The sequence below is a fragment of the Xiphophorus maculatus genome, chromosome 22, assembly GCF_002775205.1.
Source record: "Xiphophorus maculatus strain JP 163 A chromosome 22, X_maculatus-5.0-male, whole genome shotgun sequence".
Lineage (NCBI taxonomy): Eukaryota > Metazoa > Chordata > Actinopteri > Cyprinodontiformes > Poeciliidae > Xiphophorus > Xiphophorus maculatus.
This window is the reverse complement of record NC_036464.1, coordinates 11,527,740-11,553,258: the sequence shown is the minus strand read 5'-3', so window position 1 is coordinate 11,553,258 and position 25,519 is coordinate 11,527,740. Positions and strand designations below refer to the sequence as shown.

Sequence of the window (25,519 nt, the reverse complement as noted above, 5' to 3'; positions counted from 1 at the left end):
CTCCAGGCGTCCTACGCCATGTACTGGGCAACTGACAGTGAGTTGCAATTTTTTGGGGACAAAAGAAGAAGAGATAGCAGAGCTATTTTTTTTTCATAGTCTGATTGTGATTGTGAAATCTGGAACTTTGCGTTTTGCCTCTGCTCTATCTCTACCACAAAAAGACTGGAAAAGCGCCTGCATTACTGAAGGTGAGGCTGCAATCCATCTCTCTGCATGTTCTGCTTCATCCTGCCATCACTCTTGAACAAGACCCCACATTTCTTAAACTTGTTCACTTGAGGCAGAGACAGACCCCTAACCACTAGGGGACAATTCACCTTTTTCCAGTCCAGAACCATGGGCTCATGCATAAAAGAATTTACTCTCATTTGGGCCACCTCGCACTAAGCAACAGACCTATCCAGAACTGGAGGTCATGGCCTGAAGAAGCCATCAGAGCAACATCATCTGTAATGACTGAAACAAACTTGTTGAAATAAGTTGGAATTAGTTTCCTTTATTAAAAATATATCTTTTTTCTGACCCACTAATCTTACATCTAGCTTTAGAAGATTGAGCTATAGTTCTCCACTGCTTCATTGTGTTTGACTGTAAATATATGCTCATTATATATGAAGAATTATAGAGGCACAGTATAATGAAGGTGTTGAGAGTCTGAGAAATCAGTTATTTGACCAAAAAATGTGTAGGTTTTTTTGTTTGTTTGTTTTTGGGCTATCTTTGAAACAGCTTCAGTTTTCAGAACCACGGTACCAGCTTCCATGAGTAGGAGGATGTGTCAAGCTGAAAGATGCATGCGACTGAGAAGGAATACATTCACTAATCAGCAGATTCTGTGGATCTGTTACAGGCGAAAGTTTTTAAATGATTGGAAAACAAAAAATTAGACCTGAACTTTTTTTTTATCTAACTCCTTTACAAAGAGGGAGGGAGTGTTTACTCTTACTGAAATATGTTTTTCTTTTGTAACTGACATGTTTGCCGAGAAGTTTAGAAGAAATAATGGCTGAATGTTTGACAGGCAAATAGCTAGATGCATGCAGTGTTCAGGTATTAAGAGAACACATTGCATATGTTTTTATTAAGAGCACATTTTTTGACATAAATCAGGGTTTTTATTCTTACTTTAAAGCCTTTTTTATCTCTAGTAGAATACTTTGCTCCATTTCATGTGTAACAATGACAGAGTGAAGACAGAAGTGTAAGACACTCCCAGTAAAATGAAAAAATGGAGAAGAAGACAATTTAGTGTTAATGCAGACAAGAGCGTAATGGTTTCTCTGGCTTCAGGAAGTTGGAACGCCATGTCAGGAAGAAGTCACTCTCAGTTGATCAGCTCTCACTCTGTAATTGATTCAGTCTTGTTCAAAAAGAACTGTGCCTTCTTTGTAAAGCTGACGAGAGCAGGAAGGTGGCAACAGGGGCGAGGATTAAAAGCTACCGTCAAGACAGTTTCCAACAGATTTAAGGATCTGCACAGAAAAGTCGCAAAGAACTTCACATTTTCACAGTTGTTATCTGGGTTGAATAAATTAGAGCATATTTTGTTCCCATGGTATTTTATCTACTGACATGGTATAGAGATTTTTATAACGTATATTTTTTTATATATTTTTTTTCCTCTTCTTGCATGGCTTTTCTCTTCCATGCAGATAGCTTGAAACTCTGCCTTTGGTTATAACTCCAGTACTTTGGTTTCTCACTGAATTAATATAATCTTAAACGCAGATAATCATACTCAGGCAGCAAATAGTCCACTCCTTTTAAAACAAAATACATCAGTCAACGTTTCTGCTTGTTTTGTATTTTGTTGTAAATTGGTATTTAACTGGATATAATATACCATTACAACAAACCAACTTTAATTGTATTTTGTAGGGCTAAAGCAAAAGTTTGAGAGAATACTGTATAGGTTGTGCGAATAATCAATCTTAACTTATCGCAGTCACTGAAGCAGAGTAATTGTAACCATTCATATGATGGATGGTAACTTACTGTATAGTCATGAGATATGGATCATGAGCAAAAGAATAAGATCCTGGATACAAGAGGCTGAGATGAACTTCCTCCTGAGAGTGGCTAGACTTAGGCTTAGAGACAGGGTGGGGAGCTCTGTCGTCCAGATGGAGCTCAGCTGAGTCTTCTCCATATCAAAAGGAATCAGTTGAGGTGGTTCGGGCATCTGATCTGGATGCCGCTGGGCTTCTCCCTCGGGAGGTTTTCCAGACACGTCCCACTAAGAGAAAACTCTGGGGTAGACCCACAATTACTTGGAGGACTTATGTATCTTGCCTGACCTCGGAACGCATGATTTATGCCTACGTTTTTGACATTGGGATCTTGTTCAAGAGTGATGGCAGACGGAGCAGTGTCCTCCATAATGAGCTGGAGGACACTGCTGGAGACAGAAATGTCTAGTGTTCCCTTCCTGGTCCTGTTGCTCCTGTGACCCGATCCCAGATAAGCAGAAGACAGACGGACAGACGGAAGGATATGCAGATGCTACGCATGGTGGAACCCTGGACATCGCTGGTGAATGTCAAACAGTGACATGTTATTTAATTAATATGCTTAATATAATTAAAATAAATATTTATTTATGTGCCACATGACAAAATGTGAAGAGGTTCAAGGGAAACAATACTTTTGCAAGACAACTGGTTGCACCAATCACAATATTCCTTTTGACTCATTCAGTCATTTTATGTGACAATTCTACAAACTCTTACAAAATCAATATTAATTTCACACTCGGTGAAACAATTTGTTATGCAGCATCCTATTAACTGCATGTTTTTTTTTAAACTTAATTTAATTAGTTTTGACTCCTGCCTCTTATGTTACACCCACATTGTACTTAATACACAGATAGCCAGCACATAAGCTATATTGTGTTTAATTAGGGTTTAGCAGAAGCTAAATAAAGTGTAATGCTTCCAACAAGGTAATGAGTAAAGGAAGAAACCCATTAACTTTTGGAGGGGATCAGGACCTCTTTCATTAAAACTGCAAAACAGAGCCCTTGTCTAAATGGAAGTTACACCGAGTATTCTTGTTTTGTTTATGTACTGAGAAGCAGAATAATTTGTAATAGATTAGATAATGTTATACAATCAAAGTTGGCCACTATCTGTCCATTAGTCGTATCTCAAACTATTTCAGTCAATACCTTGTCATCAATCTCTGCAGACTCGCCTGCTGCATTTTAGTATGGTTGAAATAAAATCAAGACATCAATAAATTTGCTTTCACATCCTTGCTATATGTAGCCATACCAATTATTTTTTCTGGCTTGGATTCAGATTTTAATGATTCTCTTAATAATATCTTTAAAAGTAATTCAAAACAAAATTCTATGCACAATATGTAATGACATTACAGCTTTATAAAGAAATTCAAGTTATTTAAAACAATTCACTTTTAATTTTAATTTATTCAAAAACAGGACTTTTTAGTATTCACTTTATCTCTCAGTTTTTTCATCCAAGATATGGTCTATCAATATACATCACATACTTCCTTAGAACAACAATGAACAGTGTATATGTTTGTTTGCGATATCAACTCCTACACCACTTTTAAGATCTGAACTTCCATTCGAGTTTTATTATACACTTGTTGTTTTAACTCATCATATCTCATTAGCAACTCTGATTGCATTCCAGTTCTGTGAATTGTCATTTGGGAAAGCATAGAGGCACTATTTCAGTCATTAACTTTTCACTGCGCTAATAATCTTCTGAGAACAACAAGCAATAACATGTACAGAAAGCCAATTCTTTAAACAGGTGAAAGACAGACTATTTTGTACAGGTGACTTCCTCCTGTCAGAGGTCTGAGTATTTCAAATGGAAAGGAACACCAATCAGTGACAATGATGTCACCACTGATAAGTGAAGTGCATTACTGATTATATTAGTAATATGAAATGTCAGGCGAAGAAAGATTGGGATCTGATACTTTAGTAAGATTAGACCTTATATGTCATTTTATATTATTGAACATCATTCGGCCGGTGTGAAAGGTTTTCCTTAAGGAAGAAAAACTCCAATCCATTCTACAAATTTCCAATATTAAAATCAAAAAATTGACTGCTCCAACACACATATCACTAGGGCCCAAAGAATCTGCTGCTAACATTCTTTGGCAGATTCTACTAGACCCCACAGAGATTCCTTGTCAATTCCCCAACAGTTGCGTCAGCAGTAGTGGAAGATATACAATGTTAGCCTGGTGGCTCTAAATCTAGAGTAGGCAGATTTAGAGCAGATTTAGGCAACAAATCCATAATAACCTTTCAGCATGCTGTAATTTAAGTGGTCTGAGAGGAAACCAGGCTTTGGCACCTCCTTTTGGCACTGGTTCAGGCTTTGGAAAATTTAGAACCATGCACGACTGGTCACTGGTCATTTATGCCCACAAGGTGCTACCAAATTACCTGCATGAGTTAGTGCCCACTGTTACGACAGAGCACTCACTCACGCAGACTCGTTTCAGAAAGCACAAATTTCACTCTGCAAAGTAAATGCAGAAAGCTGTGGCTTGAATACCCAACAAAGTTTGGCTTGTTATGATAAATATATGAAAGTTGTAAAGCCGATTGTAAACATTTCATGATGAAATAGTGAAAGGACATGCCCAGAGTGATAACCTTATTGTATTTAACAAAGTTTCTTGTAATCGCTGAATGAGACACTCATACAGATAATTCAGTAACTTAGCACAAATAACTTGGTAAAAAAAGTGCTGCCGTACCCATATTTGTACTGCAGCGCTCCCTTCACTACCTATCACAACTTGGCCATTAGTAAGATGAATAAATTACCATAATAAAGCTCACTGGTGTGATGTAAATTTACAAATTTATGTTTTCATGGCTGGTGTATTGTAATTAGGATTTGGCATGGGCACAAGTACATGCTATATCTTGCATGAGGTAATGGTTGTTCCTTTTTAATTTGCTCTTATTGATAATAATTGATAATCAAAACTAGAAAACAATGTCCCTCATTAAGAAGCTGAGTTTGTACCAGTCCTTTATGTTTGCTATGGCAGAATAAACCTGTGAGGAGGATGTCTTTGATGGTGTGAGTGTAGTGACCCTTAACTGTGAAAAGAAGCAGTGAGAAACTTACCCTCAGGTGCGTCTGCATCACATATCTTTGTAGTGCTAACAGTAGCATTCCCAGACACTGGATCAGTTGAGGGTGCCTGACTCGAACAGAAAAAAAAAAAAAAAAAAAGATGTGTTGGTGATTTGAAAAAACACAGCAACTACTTCATGCAGAATAACAAAAGTCTTTTTAAGTATTTTTGTCCAGACAATTTGACAAGTCTTATAATGGTGAAATAGAAATATCCGGATCACTCTTATCTAAACAGAGAAATACTGATTATGCTGCTTTTTTGGGCGTTAAGAAGAAATTTGGATCTTATTTGCATAGTAAATGCAACTTAATACTAGTTTACTTCCAAAAAACAGAGGGATTTACTAAGTGATCAGGCAAACCATAAATTGCAATACATGCTAATAATGACTTCTTCATTTTGATCTTTTGCATAGTTTGCAAAAGGAGCTTGTATAGCAAATACCATTTACTGCAGCTACCAACATGCTCTTCTACTGTATGTCACCATTTTGAATTTCTAGATTAGAGTGGTGAGAAATTGTTACTCTTAAACCTAAAAATGTAAACTTTTGAGTGGTCTGAATGGTCTTTAATAATTCATACAGTGCCAATAAATATTTTCTTTCTGCCTCTTTTTGACACAAAAGTCATATTCCAGTTTTAAATCTACTTGTTGAGGCTACTTTGATTTCACTTTGTCCAAATAAAGTCATGGTAACTCAAGGCAGTATAAATACAACTTAGCCTTGGGAATTGTTGTTTACACTCAGAGTCCTGGCACAGCAAAGAAAGAAATTAATTAGAAGTCCAGCGGTAAAAACAAATGGAACAGGTAGGGATAAAGTATGTTCGACCTGTGAAGCTAGTTTTAAATTCATTCTCGTCTTTCGGTAGGGGAGATAATGCTTTAGCAAAACAATGCCATGGTTTATTTAAATTATGCTCCTTAAAGGATGTTTTTAGAAAGAACACACACATAGCTCTGCATTAAATCCAAATGTAGACACCCACACAAAAAGCGCAGAGCTACGACACACAAAGGGTATACTGTCAAACAACAAATCCGCACAGCAAAAGCTACATTGTCAGACAGATAGAAAGAATTTAAAAAGAACAAGAGTATAAAAGGCTGGCTGTTGGCCTATAGAGACCATATTGCTGCCTACACAGAGCTGGACCATAGTGGTTTAAACCCACTGGTACTGACACTGTTAGAAACCCACACTAGGAGGTAGATCTCATCAGGGAGACCAAAAAACATAGTAAGACATGGAAAATTACATGAATTGTTTTTCCTCACCTGCGCAAGATATTTCTGGCTCCCATACATGACATACTGTGGGGCCAGACTGTAGATCATGTAGCTGGTGTGGAGAACAATCAACAGCAGAATCATGCAGAGGAAGAGGAGAGCCTGGGGACGTGTTCTCTTTGGTCTTATTTTGTACAGCTACGAAGAAAAACACAGGAATGTGCTGTTCACTGTTTATTCTGGCGGAAGCAGCTATATAAGAATTTCTAACTTAGGACTGATGCCTTGGAAAAAACACTATACTCTGTAGAAATAGGATGGAGAAAATTACAATTTATAAGTATCAACATTGTTTTTATTTAAAACTATTTTATGCTATTATTAACAATGTTGAAAACTGAAAATTGAGTACTGATTAAAAGAAGCATCAGCTTCACTAAAACTTTTTTTTAAAACTAGTCTGCAACAGTAATACATTTATTATTTTTGCAAAACAGATATTTTTAATTTACATGGATATGTAAATTAAAGGGAAAAACCCCAGTTGAGTCACTGTTATTAAAAAGGAAAAGCTAAACAAATTAAAGAACTCAAAAAGGATCCTTTTAATATTAATGTATTCTATAAAGCCCAAGTAAGTGATTTCTGCTATTAAAATGCCACAGGCAGAGGTGCTGCAGCCCCAGCAGTATAACTGTTCTGGAACAGTTTGTCTCCCATTGTCCTTGCACTCCAATACTTGCAAAGTATTGCAACCTAATATTAAATACAGTTGAAACCCGATATTTACAAAGTATGTCCCAGTGAGTATCATTTGTCAGAATAATACAAAACTTTTGAAAACAACCTTTTAACATGTATTAAGCATACTTCTCATTGAGATTAAGCATACTTCTCATTGAGATTTCATCCTAATTTTAAATATCATGTTCTCCTTAACTGTAAGTGAAAAATCATCATAATTAACAGAGATAAAGACTTTCATATATCCATCTGTGTGTATTTATTTATTTTTACACTAGTAGCAAAACCCTTTTCATTGGATCTGCTCACAAAGCCTTGCATCGCCTCTGCTCCTCAAATATGAAATAAGGAATACATACAGTATATGTTAAAAGTTGTGTCTTAGCTCTTATAGAAAAACATGCATCATCATCTAATTAGGCAATGTGAAGCAAGATTGTTAGTGTCAGAGGAGGCTCCTAATGCTTATTTTATTCAGTCTCACACAAGACAAATGAACTCCTTGTGTCTTAGTACACATAGTTGTGAAATGTAGTCTCCAAAAGGAGATGCAAAAAGCCAAAGTTCTTTCTGGAGGTAGTTTTATGCTGATGATAACATCCATTGCAGTTCAGCTGTTAGTGAGGACAGGAAAATCTGGTGTGGCATTCTTAACGAAGCTATGTAGAAATTATGACATGACATAACTGCTGGCAGTGCTGTCACAAGAGGGTATTTATGGAGAAATCTCTTTTGAGATGAGTTTAATACTTATCAGACATCTTTAAAACAACACTAGCATATTTGTTGAGGTAACACAGAAAAGTATCTTTAGCTTACCCTTATCCAGAAGAACCAGATGCCCATGTTACGAATGCCAGCCATGGATGTCAGCACAAAGTACATTGTAATGACTGTAATTAGGATGTAATCCAATGGAAAAACCTGTAATACCAGGAATAGAGATCAGCTACACATACAAAAAAAAAAAAAACAACTAACAATATTAATAGAATTCTACCATCAATAATGTTTATGTAATTCTAATACTAAAAAAAACACATCTACGCTGAACATTGTGCTTCACTAAAACCACTGAATAGCAATTACAAAGTTGGGAAATTGTAAATGTTCAGACTTAACCTACAACCTGACCGCTACATATTTAACAACCCACTCTTGTTGTGGAGCACTTAATATCTTAAACACCATAGTCATACTAAGCACTCATCTTAGACATTTAATCAATGCCGCTATCTGTGAAGCGATTCTTTATTGGCCTGAGCTGTCTGTCTTTTTTTTCTGCAAAACCTGCAGTAGAATACTAATTACAGCAGAGTGTTTTCTATTGCACGCTTATGTCCTCCGACTAAAACCTAGAGGAAAGAGAAGAAGACAGTGATTTGATTTTCTATCAGTCTAACACTTCAACCAAGTATTATTTACTATGCTCGACTTTTGACCTTTACACACAAACACAAACATACACAAACAAAAATAAACAAACAAAATCAGGTGATGATCAAAATAGGATGATTTTTAGCTTGGGTGAACAAGATCAATAACTGCCTGATTGGAATCTCCAAAATCCTTTTTTTTTTTTTTTTTCCGTATTAAAGAACAGACCATACTAAGTCTCCCAAACAGCAACCCATCCAAAACTCTTTGGATGGGATGAGACGATACAATGATACCTGTTTTCAATATTATGGAGGAGATGTAAAAAGCTACTTAACAAGAAACTAGTGTCTAAGTCTAGGACATGCTGGGACATGTCTGTCATACTTTCATACTGAAAGAAAGAAAGACAAAGCAAGACTGCGCAGCAAATGTACTTTGTTTTTGGTTTTAAACTGGGATGAAAGATGATGGATTAGGAAATGCTGAAAGGCTTTTGGAAGCTTCTCGTGTTATGTAAGGACATTATCTAGATTATGCAGAGTGTGACCGCTGGTTTTATAATGAGAGCCACCCTAATCAACCATGGATTAAAATGTGAATTTTGCGGTAAGTTTTTCTTTCTTTTAAAAAATTGCTCTAACACACACAGTGAATATAAGGAAAAAATCTGTAATACAATTTTGTACATCTCCTGATATAAAGAAAAATAGAAATCAATAAAACAGTGTTTTTCAGCTCCAACTTTTACAAAACAGGAGATCGCAGATCGGCCCCAAAATTCTGATCGATGCACTGATAGTGTATTGTAATACAACGATTTGTTAGTATCCTATTTTCTGTTGTTTTACTGCCCCCTTGTGGCAGGATTTAAGTTAAGTTTTCGTTCAAATTCAGTCTGTCTAGCGTTTTCGGCTTGCAACGTTGTCAGAGCGACAGTTTGCTTCAAGCCTCAAGTATCTTTGTCCGTAAGTAGTACTATTGTGCTCAAATGTTGTTTGACATACGTTTGTCTGCTATTTAAGTTTTTGTGTAATCTTTAACCTTGTTAAACGCGTCCAGCTTTCGTGGCACTACGTGTTAAAATTCTGCCTTTCATATAGCAGTGTCTGTACATGAGACGTGCAAGATGTTTATGTATGTTTTTTATGCTTATTTTAATTAATTTTTAATTAATGCTTATTTTAATTATTTTTTACAAAATTAAAGCTCAGAGAGCTCAACGTTTGGAGTTTTTTGTTCGCTATCTGTCTAACGCAGTCTGGCACACCTGTGTAAGGACAGAATAGATAGCACTGACTTGTTTATCTTTATTTTATCTACTTGTTGCTTTTTACAGTCTCAGTTTGCAGAAAAATAGTCTGACTAAATAGGGTTGCATTAATCTATATAAAAAGCTATATTAGATTAGCTTTTTCAAAAAGGCTGGTCATATTTTAATAACATGCATAGCTATCCTTTATCCTGAACAGCCCAAATTTTGCACAATCTAATAACTGAGGGAATAGGAATACAAGAGTCTGTCTACAGATACATTATCGTAAAATGAGTTTTGTTTTATGTCCACAGCTAAACTGCAGATCAGTCAACAGACTAAAATTTTAATCAATTCACTTTTCATGTGCCCCTCCTTTGCTGCAACATTCTGACATAATTTTAAGAAGTATTACTTACCTATTATAGAATTAACAGTGATAAAGCTTAAATTAGGTTTTATTTGAGATTATTGTGATAAAAACAAGAAATATTGGCATTAAGCCCATCTTAATTGAGGACAAGCATCTGTATGCCATAAAACTTGAAAGATTACTTACAGGTTGTAAAGCCAGCAGAAGTTCATTGAGAGGATTGGTTAGGTTGGTGCCAAAGATTATGAACCCATAGCTAATGCCAGCAGAGTGAAGTGCTTTGTCCAGACTGAACACACAGCCAAATACATGATTTCATTTTTTAAACAATATGTAAAAAGTATAAAAAGAATTGTGCAGCATGACTCTTCTTTCTTTTGAAATATAGTTACAATGTAAAGAATCAGATTCTGTAAAACAATTACTTACTTTGAAATAAACAGGGAAATAGTGAAGAGCAGTGCAACCAGGATGAAAAAAACCCCAAGTATTATCTGCAAAGAAATGACAGTCAACATTCATGTTTAATAAATAACCAAGGGAAAAATGAGCACTCATTCAGATCCTTTGTGAACCTTGGTTAAAGAAACACAACTATTGTGTACACTTGTGCCAGGTCAAAGAGAGACCATATGGCATGTAGAGTCTCAGATTGGCACTGGTGCCCATGGCAACAGGGGGGAAATTTTGGCATAGCTATTTCAAAGGATTGGTCAAGTAGAAAGGTTGCAACCACAGAGGGAAAAGGTTGGTAAAAGCCAAATATATAATACATTCTGAAAACTAACAATTTGAACTCTTATTGTTATATAATAAGGATATTAATTGTCAATAAATGATAAAATTATACAGAAAAGGCACATATGAAATGTATTACAAGAGATTCATTAACATGTTTACTAATCTGCTACTCATCTATAAATCATCTAAATTACTTAAATTCCTGATACTTCACTCAACATGTCATGGAGAAATTAGTAAGTAGTATTTGTGGCTTAACATATAAAGTTATCTGTTTTCTAACTTAACTATGTCACGTGATTCACAAATGTATCAGCATTACCATTGGTATCGAGTGATGTTATTCACCTGATACGAAAGGGCAGAAAAATATATACAAATAAAATACAATATAATCATCTTTCTGATGGTTTAACTGTACTGATGTAATGTAGTGGTTAGGTAATTAAAGCACAATATTTGAAAGGATCCACTTCTGTACTCACATGAACAGAAACAATAGCTGTGTCGGCACTCAACTCTCTAGAAAAACTATAAACTAGAAAAAATAAATACTGCTTGGCTGAATTCAAACTAACAGTTTGCCTTGTGTTAAGCAAAATTGTAGTGAATAAAAAGAGAGGAATATGCATATGACATCTGACAAATTGCAGCGTTTTAGCGGAGAAACTTTTAGGTGAAGCTTTTTTTTTCTTGTTTCAGACAAGAAGAATGACTAAGTGTTGAAACTAATTACTTTAAGTCAAACTATGGAAAAGTGGCATTATTTATTTAGTCATAATATTCAATTTTAATGCATGATCATCTAATAAATACCTCATAATATATCCCAATACACAAAAGGAGATAAATAAAGCCTCAGATAAACAACAGAAGCCATACTACACTATGCAATTATTTATCCAACAGACCACACAAAATGAATTAGTGTAAGAGAAATTAAAAACACACATTAAGTAGCCTGTAGAACCAATGCTACGTTGCTGATTGTCTGATGCAGAACTCCACGCAGTGTCTCTGTTGGAGAACATTGTTTTTCAGAATTTCACTTTAATCCACAATAAGTGAGTTGAAAAACATCTACTGGTTATTGCAGCACTTTTATTATATTTTCATGAATTTTTATATGGGTTTACCACTGGGCTTGGGCTGATAGTGGTATTGGGACAAGCTTCAACTGTCGCACTAGATAGACTCAGATTTTATTTTAGAAGAGAATGCGAGACTGCAAGTTAACCAGGAGCCCAAAAGGCAAAACAAACCCAGATCATCATCCTCCCATCAAGGTGTTTGAAGGACAGTATGAAGCAGACAGCATTTTTTTCTTCAATTATCTTTTTCAGAAAAACAACACACGCAAGCATATAGGAAAACCTTTTGTTTTAATTCAACAATTTTTTAAATGCGTACAAAAAAATGCGACAGGTTTGTATACAGAGATTGGAATTTTGAAGTCTAATCAGAAATAAGGAATGCAGAGACGATCCCTAAAGTTGATCTTTATACAAAACTAAACGCATAGATGGAAGCAAAAGAGTCTTCTGGTAATTTACAGTTTTGATACATTTAATTAACTGGGGAAAATTACTTCTCAATTTCTGCCTGATTGACTGGCAGGATCTGTAGTCTTCTGGTTTGTTCGCCTTCAGTTTAGCAATCTAGCCTGTGCTGCTGTGTACTTTTTAGAGAAATGAGCCGTCCTCTGGCTACCTTTCCAAAAAAGCTGCACTTTTTTTTTTTTCTAATTATACTGTCATAAAGTTTGACATTTTACTGAACTGGGATATTTGCAGTTGGAGATGTAAATCTTGTAATTGGCAGACCAACCTCCTACAACGTTCGGTGCTGACAAGACGAGCAGCTATCTTGTATTCATTTGAGAATAACCTTTCTAACCACAGGAAGGTGGACTACAATTTGAAAATGCCTAATAATTCTTTCCAGACTGATGTTGTAGGAACAACCACATCTCTAACAAACATTGTGCCTCATTTGGCATTGTGTATCCAGTAGAAGTGCCCCGAACAGGCAGGATCTTTCTCGCTAACAAAGATTTCTGATTTTTTTCTTTTTTTTGATGACCTGCCAATTATTATTTTAATAATTACGTTTCCCTCAAAAGACTATAATACACTATGATAATTAGATTTAAAAAAATTAAAACTATTCAATTTAATGCATTTGTTCATTTAAAAAAAAAAGAAAAACAGACTTTAGTACATGATCTGCCAATTATCAATCAGTGTTGATAAATATATCAAGTCACAAACCATCAAGCATCAGAGTGCCATTTCATGGTGCCACCATGTCACATTCTTAATAAAATAATCAAAAACTGTATGCATGTCAAATGTTTGAAGGTCAAAAATAGCTGCATCAATGACTGGACTAGATTCATTATACCAATACCAACCACTGGGGGCAGTGAGTATATTTTCAGGGTTTGCAACAACTTCTGTCTAAATGCAATCAAAAATATGAGATAACCATTTTTTAGCGGCCAAGTCATTGATTGATTGAAAATAACTAGGAACTTTTAGGTCACTAAAACAAACTTATTTTCAAATGTGGAGGTTTTTCTTTCTTAATACAAAAGGGCATGACATTTTAATCGGCCATTTGTAACTAAGGGTTGATTTTTTTATTTTACTTCATTCTATGATCACAGCCAAATGCTGACAATTATGTGAGAGGCCTTTTCAGCTGGGAATGTTCAACATGTTCAGTAGCTCAGCTCACCATTGCTGTTACTATAAAAACATGAGTCGGTGCCTGGCAAACACTGGTCCTGCTGAAATCACAATTGTCTTGCTTATCACTCTGCACCAGGATCCTAGCATATAGTAAATTAATCTCCCTAAATACTGCTGCTCAAATTTGAGTCTGGGGATTGTCATTAGCCACAATCCCCTTTGGTCAAAGACAGACTGCTACAGACACTGGTTTAAAATATTTGTGCTAGCCTGGAACAAACTCAAATGGTAGCAAATAAACAACAATGGGGAAAGTACCGTGAACTAACATGAAGATGCAAATAAAAATAGAATGAACTATTCAATCTGTGCACTGTCTTGGATGAGTCATTTATGGTATATCAAGCTTACATGCCACTTTGTATCCATTATCAAGTAAACTGAATATGCAGGTATGCACACCTAAATAGAAGAGCATGAAGGTAGCGTGAAGTGAGACATGAATACCTAGATGTGGAAAACATTGTAATGCCCATCAAACACCTTATTTCAGATGCTTCCCTGTGTAAGCGGAAGGTGGTGAAACTAATGTGGAGTTATTTTAACCACCATAGAGCACAAAGTGTTAAATGGAGTCGGATTGAGACATTATTACTGTGGAAGGTACGCCATTTTTTGTTCACAGAAGGATATGACATGAGTAATTCTGTCACACCAGTTGAATAATATGTCTGTGGTCTGGTTTGTCTGTTTAACCTCACAGCCGTTTTTCAGGCTTCTAACACTATTGGATCCAAATTGTCAATTCGACAGATTAGAGTTGTGACTTTTGCTAATAAACTGAATATATTGAACCTGTTGTTACAGCAAGTGATGGGACATTCTGTTCTTTTTCCCTGTTGTCATCTAGACCGGGGTCTTAGAAGGGTAAATGACAAGACAAGGCAATTTATTTGTGGAGCAAATTTTCAGGAACAGGGCAATACATTTTATAGTTCTTGAAAAACTATAAAACGGTATAAAATGGGAATGGTAAAGATGTATGACACACCAGAGAGGATCATCACTAATGAAAAAGACAACCACATGGCAGAAATATTTTTTGAAGGTCTAATATATTAACCTTTTCTATAAAAATTCTATAGTTTGATGGGAAAAGAAGTTACTGATTTCTTCCACTCAAAAGACCAAATGACAAGCTTGAGCCTAAAAATCCTAGCACCATGTTCTTGACGCACTCTTTCAATAACAAGAACTAAAGGACAAAAGGTGTAATATTTTCAGGAAAAAAATCTAATTCAAGTATCTGTCCAAAAACAATGTGCATCCTTCCAGTGCTTTCTTCAGGGATAGAATGTTGTAATTCAAGTTAGCTTCTCGAATATACCTTAAAGCACTTTTTTAAAGTAATATTTATATTTTAGATTCATTTTCATTCTTTATGTTTAAAATCATTGTTTGTTATTGTTCTGATAAGTTGTAGAGTTCATCATGCACCAAAAATATCTGATTGAAAATAACAAATGTGTAACCCTCTTAAAAGTATAGTGACAATATTATTACTATGCTTAAAGTTGAGTTCCTGGCTGAGAGGACCAAAAAGGAGTAAAATGACACAGGTTTACAGTTGATTTGGTACACCTCATGGGAACTATGAGATCCTGTCTGAGAAATACAAGTCTCCCTTAGAGACTTCACAGTAAATTAGGTGAAGAGACTACCCGTGGGACTCATGTAAATATGCTGTGCTGTAAAGTAGAACTGAAAGTAAATCTAGAGCAGTTTAAATGAGAGCTACAATATTAGGATTCTCTTTGGTAGAAGCAGTCTAAGCTGTTAAAAATAAACAAGTTGAAATTATCTTTTTTATTTTTTAACACACAGCAAGAACCAGACACTTGTGGATTCGTGTATACCAAGTTTACAGTGACTTCCACAAATGTTGATGGCCTCTCAACTTTTGCACAAACTTCACTTGATTTTGTTGGAAATTCATGTATGTCAAGCATATATGCCACATACCGCGCAATGACCACTGGCTGTCTTGACACCAGAGTCCTCCCACTCAGCCTGTGGACCTTTGCTGCTCCTCTACAGTTAACATGGGCATGTAAGTTTAAGGTGGCTTTTAAAGGCAATTGATTGGTTTGGATTTTGTTCAGGGATATCAGATTAAAAGGGGTTAAAAACAAATGGACACCACAATTTTCCTTTTCATATTTGCAAAAACCTTAGAAGACATTAATATCATACTGTATATTTTGTTTTCTCAGAAGAACCCAACATAAATTTAGAAAAGGAACAAAACGGGTATTGAGATCCTCACGTTTTTGCCTTGGTTTAGGCCGCTACCCACAATGCACATAAAATTGACATCTGTGAATGGGAGCCAATTTCACAATGGAGACTCACCTTGACAGGTCTGAGAGCACTGCCAACTTTAGAGCAACAATGGCTCTCTGCAATGTCCAGGTGTCTTCCTCTGCGCTGGAGGACCTGTAGTTTGCCCTCAAGCTCCTGCAGGTTGCGTCTGTCCTTTGAGGATAGAGGACGACCATCCTTACACTGCCAAAGAAACCAACAGAAAGCAGATGCATTGTTAAATATACGTATGCTTTCGATACGTTATGGTTGTTAAAAAAAGTGACAAAGAAACACTACTCAGTTAACACACATTTAAAAAATGGCATATATTTACAAATATTAAGTGATCAATACACTTAAATGTTATAGTTTGTTTTATTACTACCTCCCATTTGCAACCATTAAACATTGAAATTAGAAGAGTGACAAATGCATAACTCTTACTTTACTTAATTTAAAAAATGTGTTGACTTGAAATATCCCGTTTGGACAGAAAAAATTTGAGTGGGCGTTTGAAAAGGACATAACTTACACTATGTACGAACTTGCAAAGACAGGGGGCATAAAAATAAAGGAGTGGTTGTGCTTAACCACACAGTGTGTGTGGCTTTTTAGTGAAGCTGTTAGTTAATTTTTTTGTGGACCTTGCATCATCAACATTGATTCAGATGTTTAACATGACAAGAGAAAATAGCAAATAAACATGTATTTCTGTTGGTATAGATATGCTAATATATTAATTTTGATGCAATTCAATGAAACTTCAACATATTTATGTTTATGCCACTTGTATGTGCACTGAAGACAGGTCATACTACTTAAAGACCTACCTTGGATTTCAGATTTTCTATCTGGTGTTCAACCTCGTCAATGTCCTCTGTGTTCTCAAGGCGTTCGTACGCGACACTTCGTGTGCCTTTTATCAGATTCAAAGGCATGACAGACATTCCATATGCCTGCAAGATGCAAAAGTACCATTATAATCACACACTATTGTCAGAGCAAGGGTGGCACATATGCCACGGGTATCCTCCCACACACAGTCACTCCTGCCTGGTGGCAAACCCATCACATTGTGGCACATGACAACAGTCAAATGAGGGTAAGCAAACACATGAACGCACATATGCGCGTGCGTGCACAGCAAAAATCCCACAGATCCTGGCCTCCTAGGCGGTGTCATTTTTGGCAGAGGGAAAAAAAAAAAGATTAAAATGGTGGAATCTATAATTGTGCTAAGGCTTATTGAAAAATTTGCTGCAACCATTTTGTGTGGATATCACTGCCTTATATCACACTGATGCATTTACAGCTTAACAGTGCCCCCATGTGACAGCAGTGTCCTTTAACTCTGAATTTCAGATTCATTCTTACTTAAAACAACAAATCGGCCTGTAGAGATAAATCTGGACTCCACATTACATTTTCTTAATTTTTATTTCTCTTTTGTTGGTGTTTTAATAATTTATTTTTTATTTGACTGGAAGCAATGAAGATAAATAGCAGTTTGACAGAAAGAGACAGACAGGAGCATCAATGTAAAAAAAAAAAAACAGCAATGGGTTATGTAACCAAAAATAAAATGGTAATTCAAATTATGGGGTATTTAGCCACTTGGAAAGATCTTCTATATAAAAAATATGAAGGGAATGTTTAATAAAAAGAAAACAAAGCCATTCATTAGAAATGAAACTAAAGGCACCAATCAAATGCATTTACTGTGTACCATTGCTTTTACAAACTTTCAGGAGTGCTATTATATTGGGCCAAAATAAAACTGTCATTCTGTGTGAAGATCATTTCAAACCATGCTGCAACCTTTCAAGCCCTGAAACATTTTACTTCATTCTTTTTGTAAAATAACTTATCAGTTTGAGTGTTAAGGCAGCATTAAAAAAGCCACATGGGATACAAAGTCAGGCTACACTATTATTAGTCTCTGCAGTGGATCTATGCTATGGGCGAATGTCGCCTCCTGCAATGAATCATGAAGCTCTTAAGGCCAGAGCATGTCCCGAATATCAAATACACTCATAAAAGGAAAACCTGTCCCAGATCCCACGAGAAACATTTCCCTCCCCTTTCAAATGTGCAACTACACCGTAGAAATCTAAAATGACTTCTGCCGTTCTGAGTTCACATTTCCAGTTTAAGTATAATGACGCACGCTGATCAAATTGATTTTAACACCAACCACAGTCAATAATAACCAGAAATGCCTTATTAGAAAAGAGAGGAATGTGCATGTGTGTGGCTCCATGTGAGTGTTGGCTAATAGGAAGACTCGGAGAGAGAGAGTGATTCCTATGCCTGCTGAGAGGAAAGAGGGAGATTTAGTTGGATACAGGTTTCCAACACAAGCCTCCCCTTTGTTGCTTTATATACTTGTGATGGTGAAGCCAAAAGGAAGAGGAAGTGGAGCAGAGTGAGTTAAATAAAACTGTTGAGTTTTTGTGAGCTTAGAATTTACATTCGGGGATGCTCAAGGTCCCTTTCTTATGGAAACAACTACTTAGGTTTCAGATTTTATGCAGATTTATTTTATTGTTATTCGAGTCTTAGTTAAATCCTCCTACAGTGTTGGAAAGGAATCAGCTATTTATTCAGTTAGTATCTGCGACTTGATCATTAGATGGCTCTAAGTTCAACACAAATGACCTTTACCTGTTTAAGAAAAAAAAAATCAGGTTGATCTCATTCTGAAAAGTTCATATGCTAAAGAAAATGATCATCACAAAAGGACTGTGGTCTCATAAACAATCATGCTAAAAAATAAATCTGATGCCATTTCATATTTGTTGTAGGTTGTCTATGGTCAAGCAGGGGCTCAATCACAAGTTGATGAGCCTTTCAAACCCAAAATTTTCTTTTTGCTCTTTGTTGACAAAAGATTTTGTGAAGAGAGCGAGTGAGCGAAAGAGAGGTGCCTCTCGCTCTCTCTATATATATATCTTTTTAACTGAGAATAAAAAAACAGTAACCCTATTTTTTTTTGTTTTGCAATTTTAATGGCAACATTGTTATTAGACAGGTAGCAAAATTATATGTGCTTTAAGAAAGTCTCATTTGCTTAGTGATTGAGAGTGTAGAGTGAGGTTGTTTTTACCAAAAGGGAGTTTTACCTAAAAGGATGATTGGGGTTTTTAAAAAGGGCTACCATGAATTAGTAATTATAATACCTTATTTCCAGTATACAGAAATTTGATCAAATTAAATTTGCAGCAAGATGGAGAAACTCTCACAGGACAAATGCTAATTATCATTTCAACTTGAAACCCTCAGTAGAGAGAAATGCTGTTTTTAAAGAAATTATTCACTTTTCTGCTTTATAGTGGTGATCATATCAGCAGACTGTATATGTAAAAATGTCTCAGATCAGTGTCGTAGTTTGCTGCTACTTTCTTAGTCAAACACTAAGCTGTTTGACTAAAAACTTAAACAGTTTACTTAATAACACAAGACAAAAATTAAGCATACTAAGGCAGCCTGTTTTATTTTTCTACCTCATCACTTGAGACTTGCTATTCTGTCAATATTATTTCAAAACAGTAACAAGATAATATAAATGAAGGATTAAAACAGTGAAGGTGATTGGAATTTTTTTGGGAAGACATACAGTAAGTATGTGTGTGTTTGAATATGCAGTACGGCAATGTAACTGTTGGTATTATTGGAAAGGACAAACAAAGACAGAGTGAAGGTACATCAATGGGGACTCAAGGATAACACATATCTATAACATTTTTTTAACTACTAACTTTGTAGACTTTAATTGTGGCAAATTAAGGTCAAATGATATGATCTGCAACAACATATGATCATGATAGATCAAAGCTGGGTCAAATATTTAAGATGAAAAATAAATGCATTTGGAGTTTCACATCTCTTGCTTTGCTTTGGTGAAACAGCCTAATTAGACCTGTTATTGGAAGCTGGTCTGAGATATGTCAATGAACACAAACTTAGATTTTCAAAGAAGCAAACACATCAGAACTTTGCTTCACTTTGGATTTTTGACAGCATTATGTACACGGCACAAAGTTGTCATGTTTTATACTCTTCACATTACTTGGGGATAAAGCTAGATCTCTGCTAAAAACAAGCAGATGAGTTTGTAATACACAATTAAGATTGCTGGGTGCAGTGTAAACATGTTTTAAATAATATTAAGCTTTAGAGATCATTGCAAATTTGGGTTGAACGCCACTAATGTATATATTTTTTTCTTTTAGAATAACGTTCAAATGAAGACAATGAAATGATACACAGTGGCTTCTGCAACCAGTGACAACCAAAAAAAGAGAAGGCTACTTGCAGCTGCAGCCTGAGGGGCTTATTTTTCTGACTGACTTCAAAAAACAAGATGATCAAAAACAAAGACACTGTGGGAATCTTGATTTCCACAGAGCATTCACCAGGTCCATAGCAAGACTGGTCAGTGCAAATCTGTTAACAGTACCACTGTCCAATTGAACTAGGTAATTATCTACTCTATAGAGAACTGTGAAAGGCATGTGAAAACGGTGAAGAAAATCCCAGCTGAGACTAATTGTATGTCCTAAAGGGAGATTGGTTTTACAATTTACTTGGCTACTTAGTGTTTTATTCATCAACAGTTCCACATTCAGTTGTATGGTTGTATCATTTGTAAAACAGTACTCTTTTAGCTCAACAGAAACTGGATAGATTGGAGTTGACTGTCACTTTTATTCTCAGTCTCAGATCCGATAGCACAGGGGATTTTTTCTGCATGCGTCTCTCTGCAGCAGAAACCATTACACATTATGTGGCTCTAACATCAGTAACATCAGCTTTGGGGAATATTCACATTCCAGTTATAAAGATAATGCTATGAAAAGTGGACACCATTAAAGAGTAAATGATTTCTGATAAAAAAAAAAAAAAGAAATCGCAAAATGCCATGGGGATCAAGGCATTTATTAATGTGCACTAAGGGAGATCTATGTATATAAATAGACAGCAAATAAGTGGTTGATAAGCCTATAAGATGCACCAATACATCATGAAGAGTCTCAGGTGTTCAGGTGAAGTGACAGCAGTCTGAGTATTTTGAGTGATTGAATGTCAGAGCTTTAAAATGACAAAGTTCTGCCATTAAAAGCCTCTCAATCACAACTATATCACAAAGACAAAGAACATGAATATCATACGATAAACACAGATATGTCTAGTAAATAATGTCTCACAAAGACATTTCCATTTATTTTGAAAAGTCTATTTAAGAAAAATCAAAGTCACAAGACTGTAAAGATTTTTAACTCTTTATCCATTCTAATTAAAAATTACAAGAAAAAAAAAACATTAAAAGAAATATTCTAATAGATCTCGACTCACCGTGTAAGTGATCACTGCCAACATACCAATCAAGGTCAAAGAGCTGATCGAGAAGGATAGAGCAGGAAGACCATCTGTAAGAGAAAAGGAAACCATTGTAGATTCTCCCTAAGCATTGAGGGAAAATCTTAATACGTCTCACATCAAAAGGCTACTTTTTGTTGTACATTTTCGTTGTATTTTAAAAAGGTTTTTCTTTACCAAAGTAAATGTTAATCAACAGCCAGTTGCATTTTTAAATAGAAAGTAAAGATGTTGTACTATCTCTGACTAATATGCTTAATTATGTTTTTTTTTTTACTTTAAAAGATGCTAGTATTTAAACTGGGTATTATGTTTCAGTAGAATAATATTTTAATTGAACTCCGCCACCATTGAAACCACTATGTCTGGTGCAAAATTAAGACATTTTATCGCCCCGAGAGGACCATCTCCACAGTAAATTATGGTGGTGGCACCATTGTTCTGTGGCAATGTTTTTCATCAGATTGGACTGGAAAACTGATTAGATCGAGGGGAAGAAGGATGGTAATAAATACAGGGATATTTTTGAGCAAAACTTGTTTCAGTCTCTCAGTAATTTGGGACTGGGTTGATGGTCTGTCTTCTAACACGACAATGAGCCAAAGCATACTGCTAAAGCAGCACGAGAGTGGTTTAACAGAAAACATCACGCGGATATGTACTGGAATGTCAAAGGCAAAATGTCAATCCTATTGAGAATCTGTGGTCCGACTTAAAAATTGTTGGTCACCAGTGGAAAGCACTTAACTGGAAGGAGCTGGGGCAATTTTGATTTGAGGAATGGGCAAAAATCCCAATGGTAAGTTGTGGCGAGCTCATAAGGATTTATCCAAAGCAAACTTCAGCTATGACTGCTATAGAAGGCTCTACAAAATGCTGAATTTAGAGGCGTGAACAGTTATACACACATAAGTGGTTTGTTATTTTTGTCCTGTTTGTTGTTTGCTTCACAATAAAAGGAAAATGAAATGTTGAAAGTTATGTTCTGTAAATGAAATGACACAAACCCTAAAAAAAAAATCAATTTTAACTCCATGTTGTGAGGTAACAAAACACAAAACATGGCAATGGGGGTGAATACTTTCACGAGGCATTGTAGACGGAAGCATGTGATTTTGATTTTAGCTCAACTCCTGACCCATGTTATGTGGGGAGCATTAATGTGGAAGACATTGCATGAAGGTGTGTGCAATACAATGTGACCAGGACTAGAAAAATAATATATAAATGTAGTTCAGTTAAGCTTTGCTATAGCTATTGAAAAAAATATTTTATTATAAAGATCATTGGTTTAATAAATTAAAAATCTACATAATCATGTTTAATAAGCTAGTTTAAAGATTAAGAAACATAAGTATTACAAAGACTTTAGTAAACAAAGTTGATTTATGAAAGCCTAGATCATAGTTTCTGCAGAAACTGCTTTTTTTGTTTGTTTTTTGTTAAACTGATCCACAGATGATATAATAGTCACAGCTCTGCTTTTAATAGTAATATTTCACCCAGGATGAAATTTGGAGTGCAACAACATAGGGCGGTACAAGATCTCACAGTATTGCTCACCAAAGTCTCAGGAAGTGTTAGATTTTTATGGCCAGCAGCAGTCATCTTCTGGTGAAGAGACACTTTATGCACCAGACAAGAAGGTGAGTGTGTTATAGTTTCAGGCTTTCTGTATCTGTGTTTGAGAGTCACATTGTGAAATAATAAATGAAGTTGTTCTTGAGTTATCCTTTTGATTGACAAAGTAAACTAATAAGAAGTTTTAGCTGGACTGAACCAGAAAACTGTTATAAAACCGTAAATGAAGCACCCACCACTTTTACATATTTTATCTGGCAGTACTTTGGCTTCCCGGTAGAAAAACAAAAACAGTGACAGACATGATGCAAATGATTTGGAAAACCTTGACTTATCTTTAGCTCCTAAAAACACAGGTGCTACAATCTGTGTCGGAGATAGTGCTGAGTTGTGCTGCTCTCTCTATCATTTTAAAGAGTCTCACATTTTTATTTATGTCACAAAGACCCAAAAAGCAGCCCACCACACTCCCTCATTAAACCCAAACTGGACAGTTCTACACTGATCTGAGAATCTTTAAAACACAGTATGTGATTCAAAAACCTTTATTCTATTTGTAAAAGCACAACACATGACATGAGGGCCACTATGGAATTAGACAAACCACCAGCAAAATAACTGGACTAGCCAAACAGATTTTGTGAATCACCTCATGGTGTAGTCTGGTTGTATTATTACAACCTTACTCATCAATGAGGATACGGGATTTGCTAACCGTTACTTCTTTTGGAAGCAGACTCTTGGGCCTCCTGACAGGCAGATGAAAGGTGGCCTGCCAGTTGAGATTTTTCAGGCAGGGCATGTCACAGCCAGGTATGGCAGCTGTAATGCTCTGGACAGCAAAGGCTTTACAAAAGGTGATTAGATTGGCACAACGCATTACCAGGACTGAACTGCCAGCCTTCCAGCAACTTCACAGACTGGACTGTAAAAGAAAGGCAGACAAGATCATCTCTGACCTCTGCCATCCCAGCTACACGCTGTTCATGCTTCTCCAGTCAGGCAGTTGGTGCAGAAGCATACCGACATGCACCAGCAAATTTAAGAACAATTTCTATCCACAAGCCATCAGGATATTAAACTGCCTGAAAAACTGAACATCTGAATTTTCCTGCAGCCACTTCAGGCTTTATGTATTCAGAGTAACAAAGTACTAAGACTTTGAAGTTTACTATTTCCTACAATATTATTTATAATGTCTTCTTTAATTGTTTTTTTTTTGGAACGCCAATTGACTATTACTTTTTCTTACAAAATTAACTTTACTCTGCAATAATAATTCAAGAATTTTAGTACACTACTGTAATGATGTTGGAATGTTGCAAATAAGAATTAATTTGAATTGAAATTCATACAACTGAAGTAATCTGAAGTGAATTGAAATATAATCTTGTACAAGTATCCTAGATAAAATTTGGGATATTTTCATTAGGTTAAAATTATATTGTTTTATCTCCAGAATCTCTTTCAAGATGTTAAATTTGCAAATGGAACTTTTGAATTGCTGCAGTACACCATAGCAAATAATTTAGGTCAGAAATATGAAATGAAAGCCCTAAAAACTACAATGGGATTTGAGATAAATATTATTGTAACTTAGATATTCTGTCCTTTTAGACAAGGACGGAGGATATTAGTAATCACATTCCCCTTAGATTTAAGGCTTTACACAATAGGTGTTCAAACAGCTTGGTTTTTCAGCTTATATAGGTTGAGTTAATGTGTGTAACCCACGAGAGAGAAAGAGGACCACCTATCAGGAAAGCACAACAGTAGGTGTCAGGCCAGCTGCCAGAGATAAAGTTAGAAGACAGGGATTGATGAGAAGAGTGATTGCCTCACTCCCCTGTCAAGATCCCACCTGTCACAGCATTCTAAGTAAAAAGCCACACATTTGTCCTTTTATAAATATCCCTCATCCACTCAACAGCAACTTCATAAAGCCCAGACCACCTGTCACCATGGTCATAGGTGGGTCTCTCCTTGTCTATCTCCTTGACAGCAGCATTTCAATTGCAAAATTAAGTCAGTATTCAGGGCATGTATAATGTGTGCTGTTTACATCATTAATCACATTCTTCTAGAGACAGTTCATATGTGTACAAGGGCGAAAAAGGGTGATATAATATATATGTTGTCCTCATTCTATGCAATAAGGAAACTTTGAAGTCTGACAGCCAGGCTGAACATTAACATTTGAATACCTTTTCCTGATTCCCGGGTGTTTCATTGCAATCTTACTTCCTTTGTTTGGTGGTGTACTTAGTGAAAAAGACAATAGCCTCCTGTTCTGTAGAGAGAACATTCTGCTCATAGGCTCGACACAAAGCGAAGGATGGATGTTTGCTGCCAGTCTTCTTCGTTTCTCAAGCAGATTTTCCAGGGATTATACGTAGGAAATATTGTCCATTATTGGTTATGCTTCCACATCTGTATAGTGTCGATTCAAAAACCAGTGGAATGAGGAAGGTCTTATCTCTCTCCACATATAGCCCTTCAGGCTTGTGTTCATGTATGAGCCTCATGCACAAAGGTGTTCTTTCAGGAGCTCCTTTAGCTCTGGCGCCCTACATCAGTGGAATTTCGGTGAAATAACAGAATCATCAAAAGCAGCTACAAAGGCAGCCA

At 35.9% G+C, this 25,519-nt stretch overlaps 1 protein-coding gene across 1 annotated transcript in view; it reads right to left on the bottom strand.

Moving 5' to 3' along the window:
- Window positions 1-25,519, bottom strand: part of lmbrd1 (LMBR1 domain containing 1) — a 54,008-nt gene that overhangs the window by 8,702 nt on the left and 19,787 nt on the right. Inside the window, exons 7-14 of the mRNA XM_023327562.1 lie at window positions 21,287-21,360; window positions 16,762-16,887; window positions 15,980-16,132; window positions 10,563-10,627; window positions 10,320-10,422; window positions 7,948-8,052; window positions 6,433-6,582; window positions 5,139-5,214 (exon numbers count right to left, since the gene is read on the bottom strand). Of these exons, the coding sequence (XP_023183330.1) occupies window positions 5,139-5,214; window positions 6,433-6,582; window positions 7,948-8,052; window positions 10,320-10,422; window positions 10,563-10,627; window positions 15,980-16,132; window positions 16,762-16,887; window positions 21,287-21,360 (852 nt within the window). The remainder of the gene's footprint in view (window positions 1-5,138; window positions 5,215-6,432; window positions 6,583-7,947; window positions 8,053-10,319; window positions 10,423-10,562; window positions 10,628-15,979; window positions 16,133-16,761; window positions 16,888-21,286; window positions 21,361-25,519) is intronic.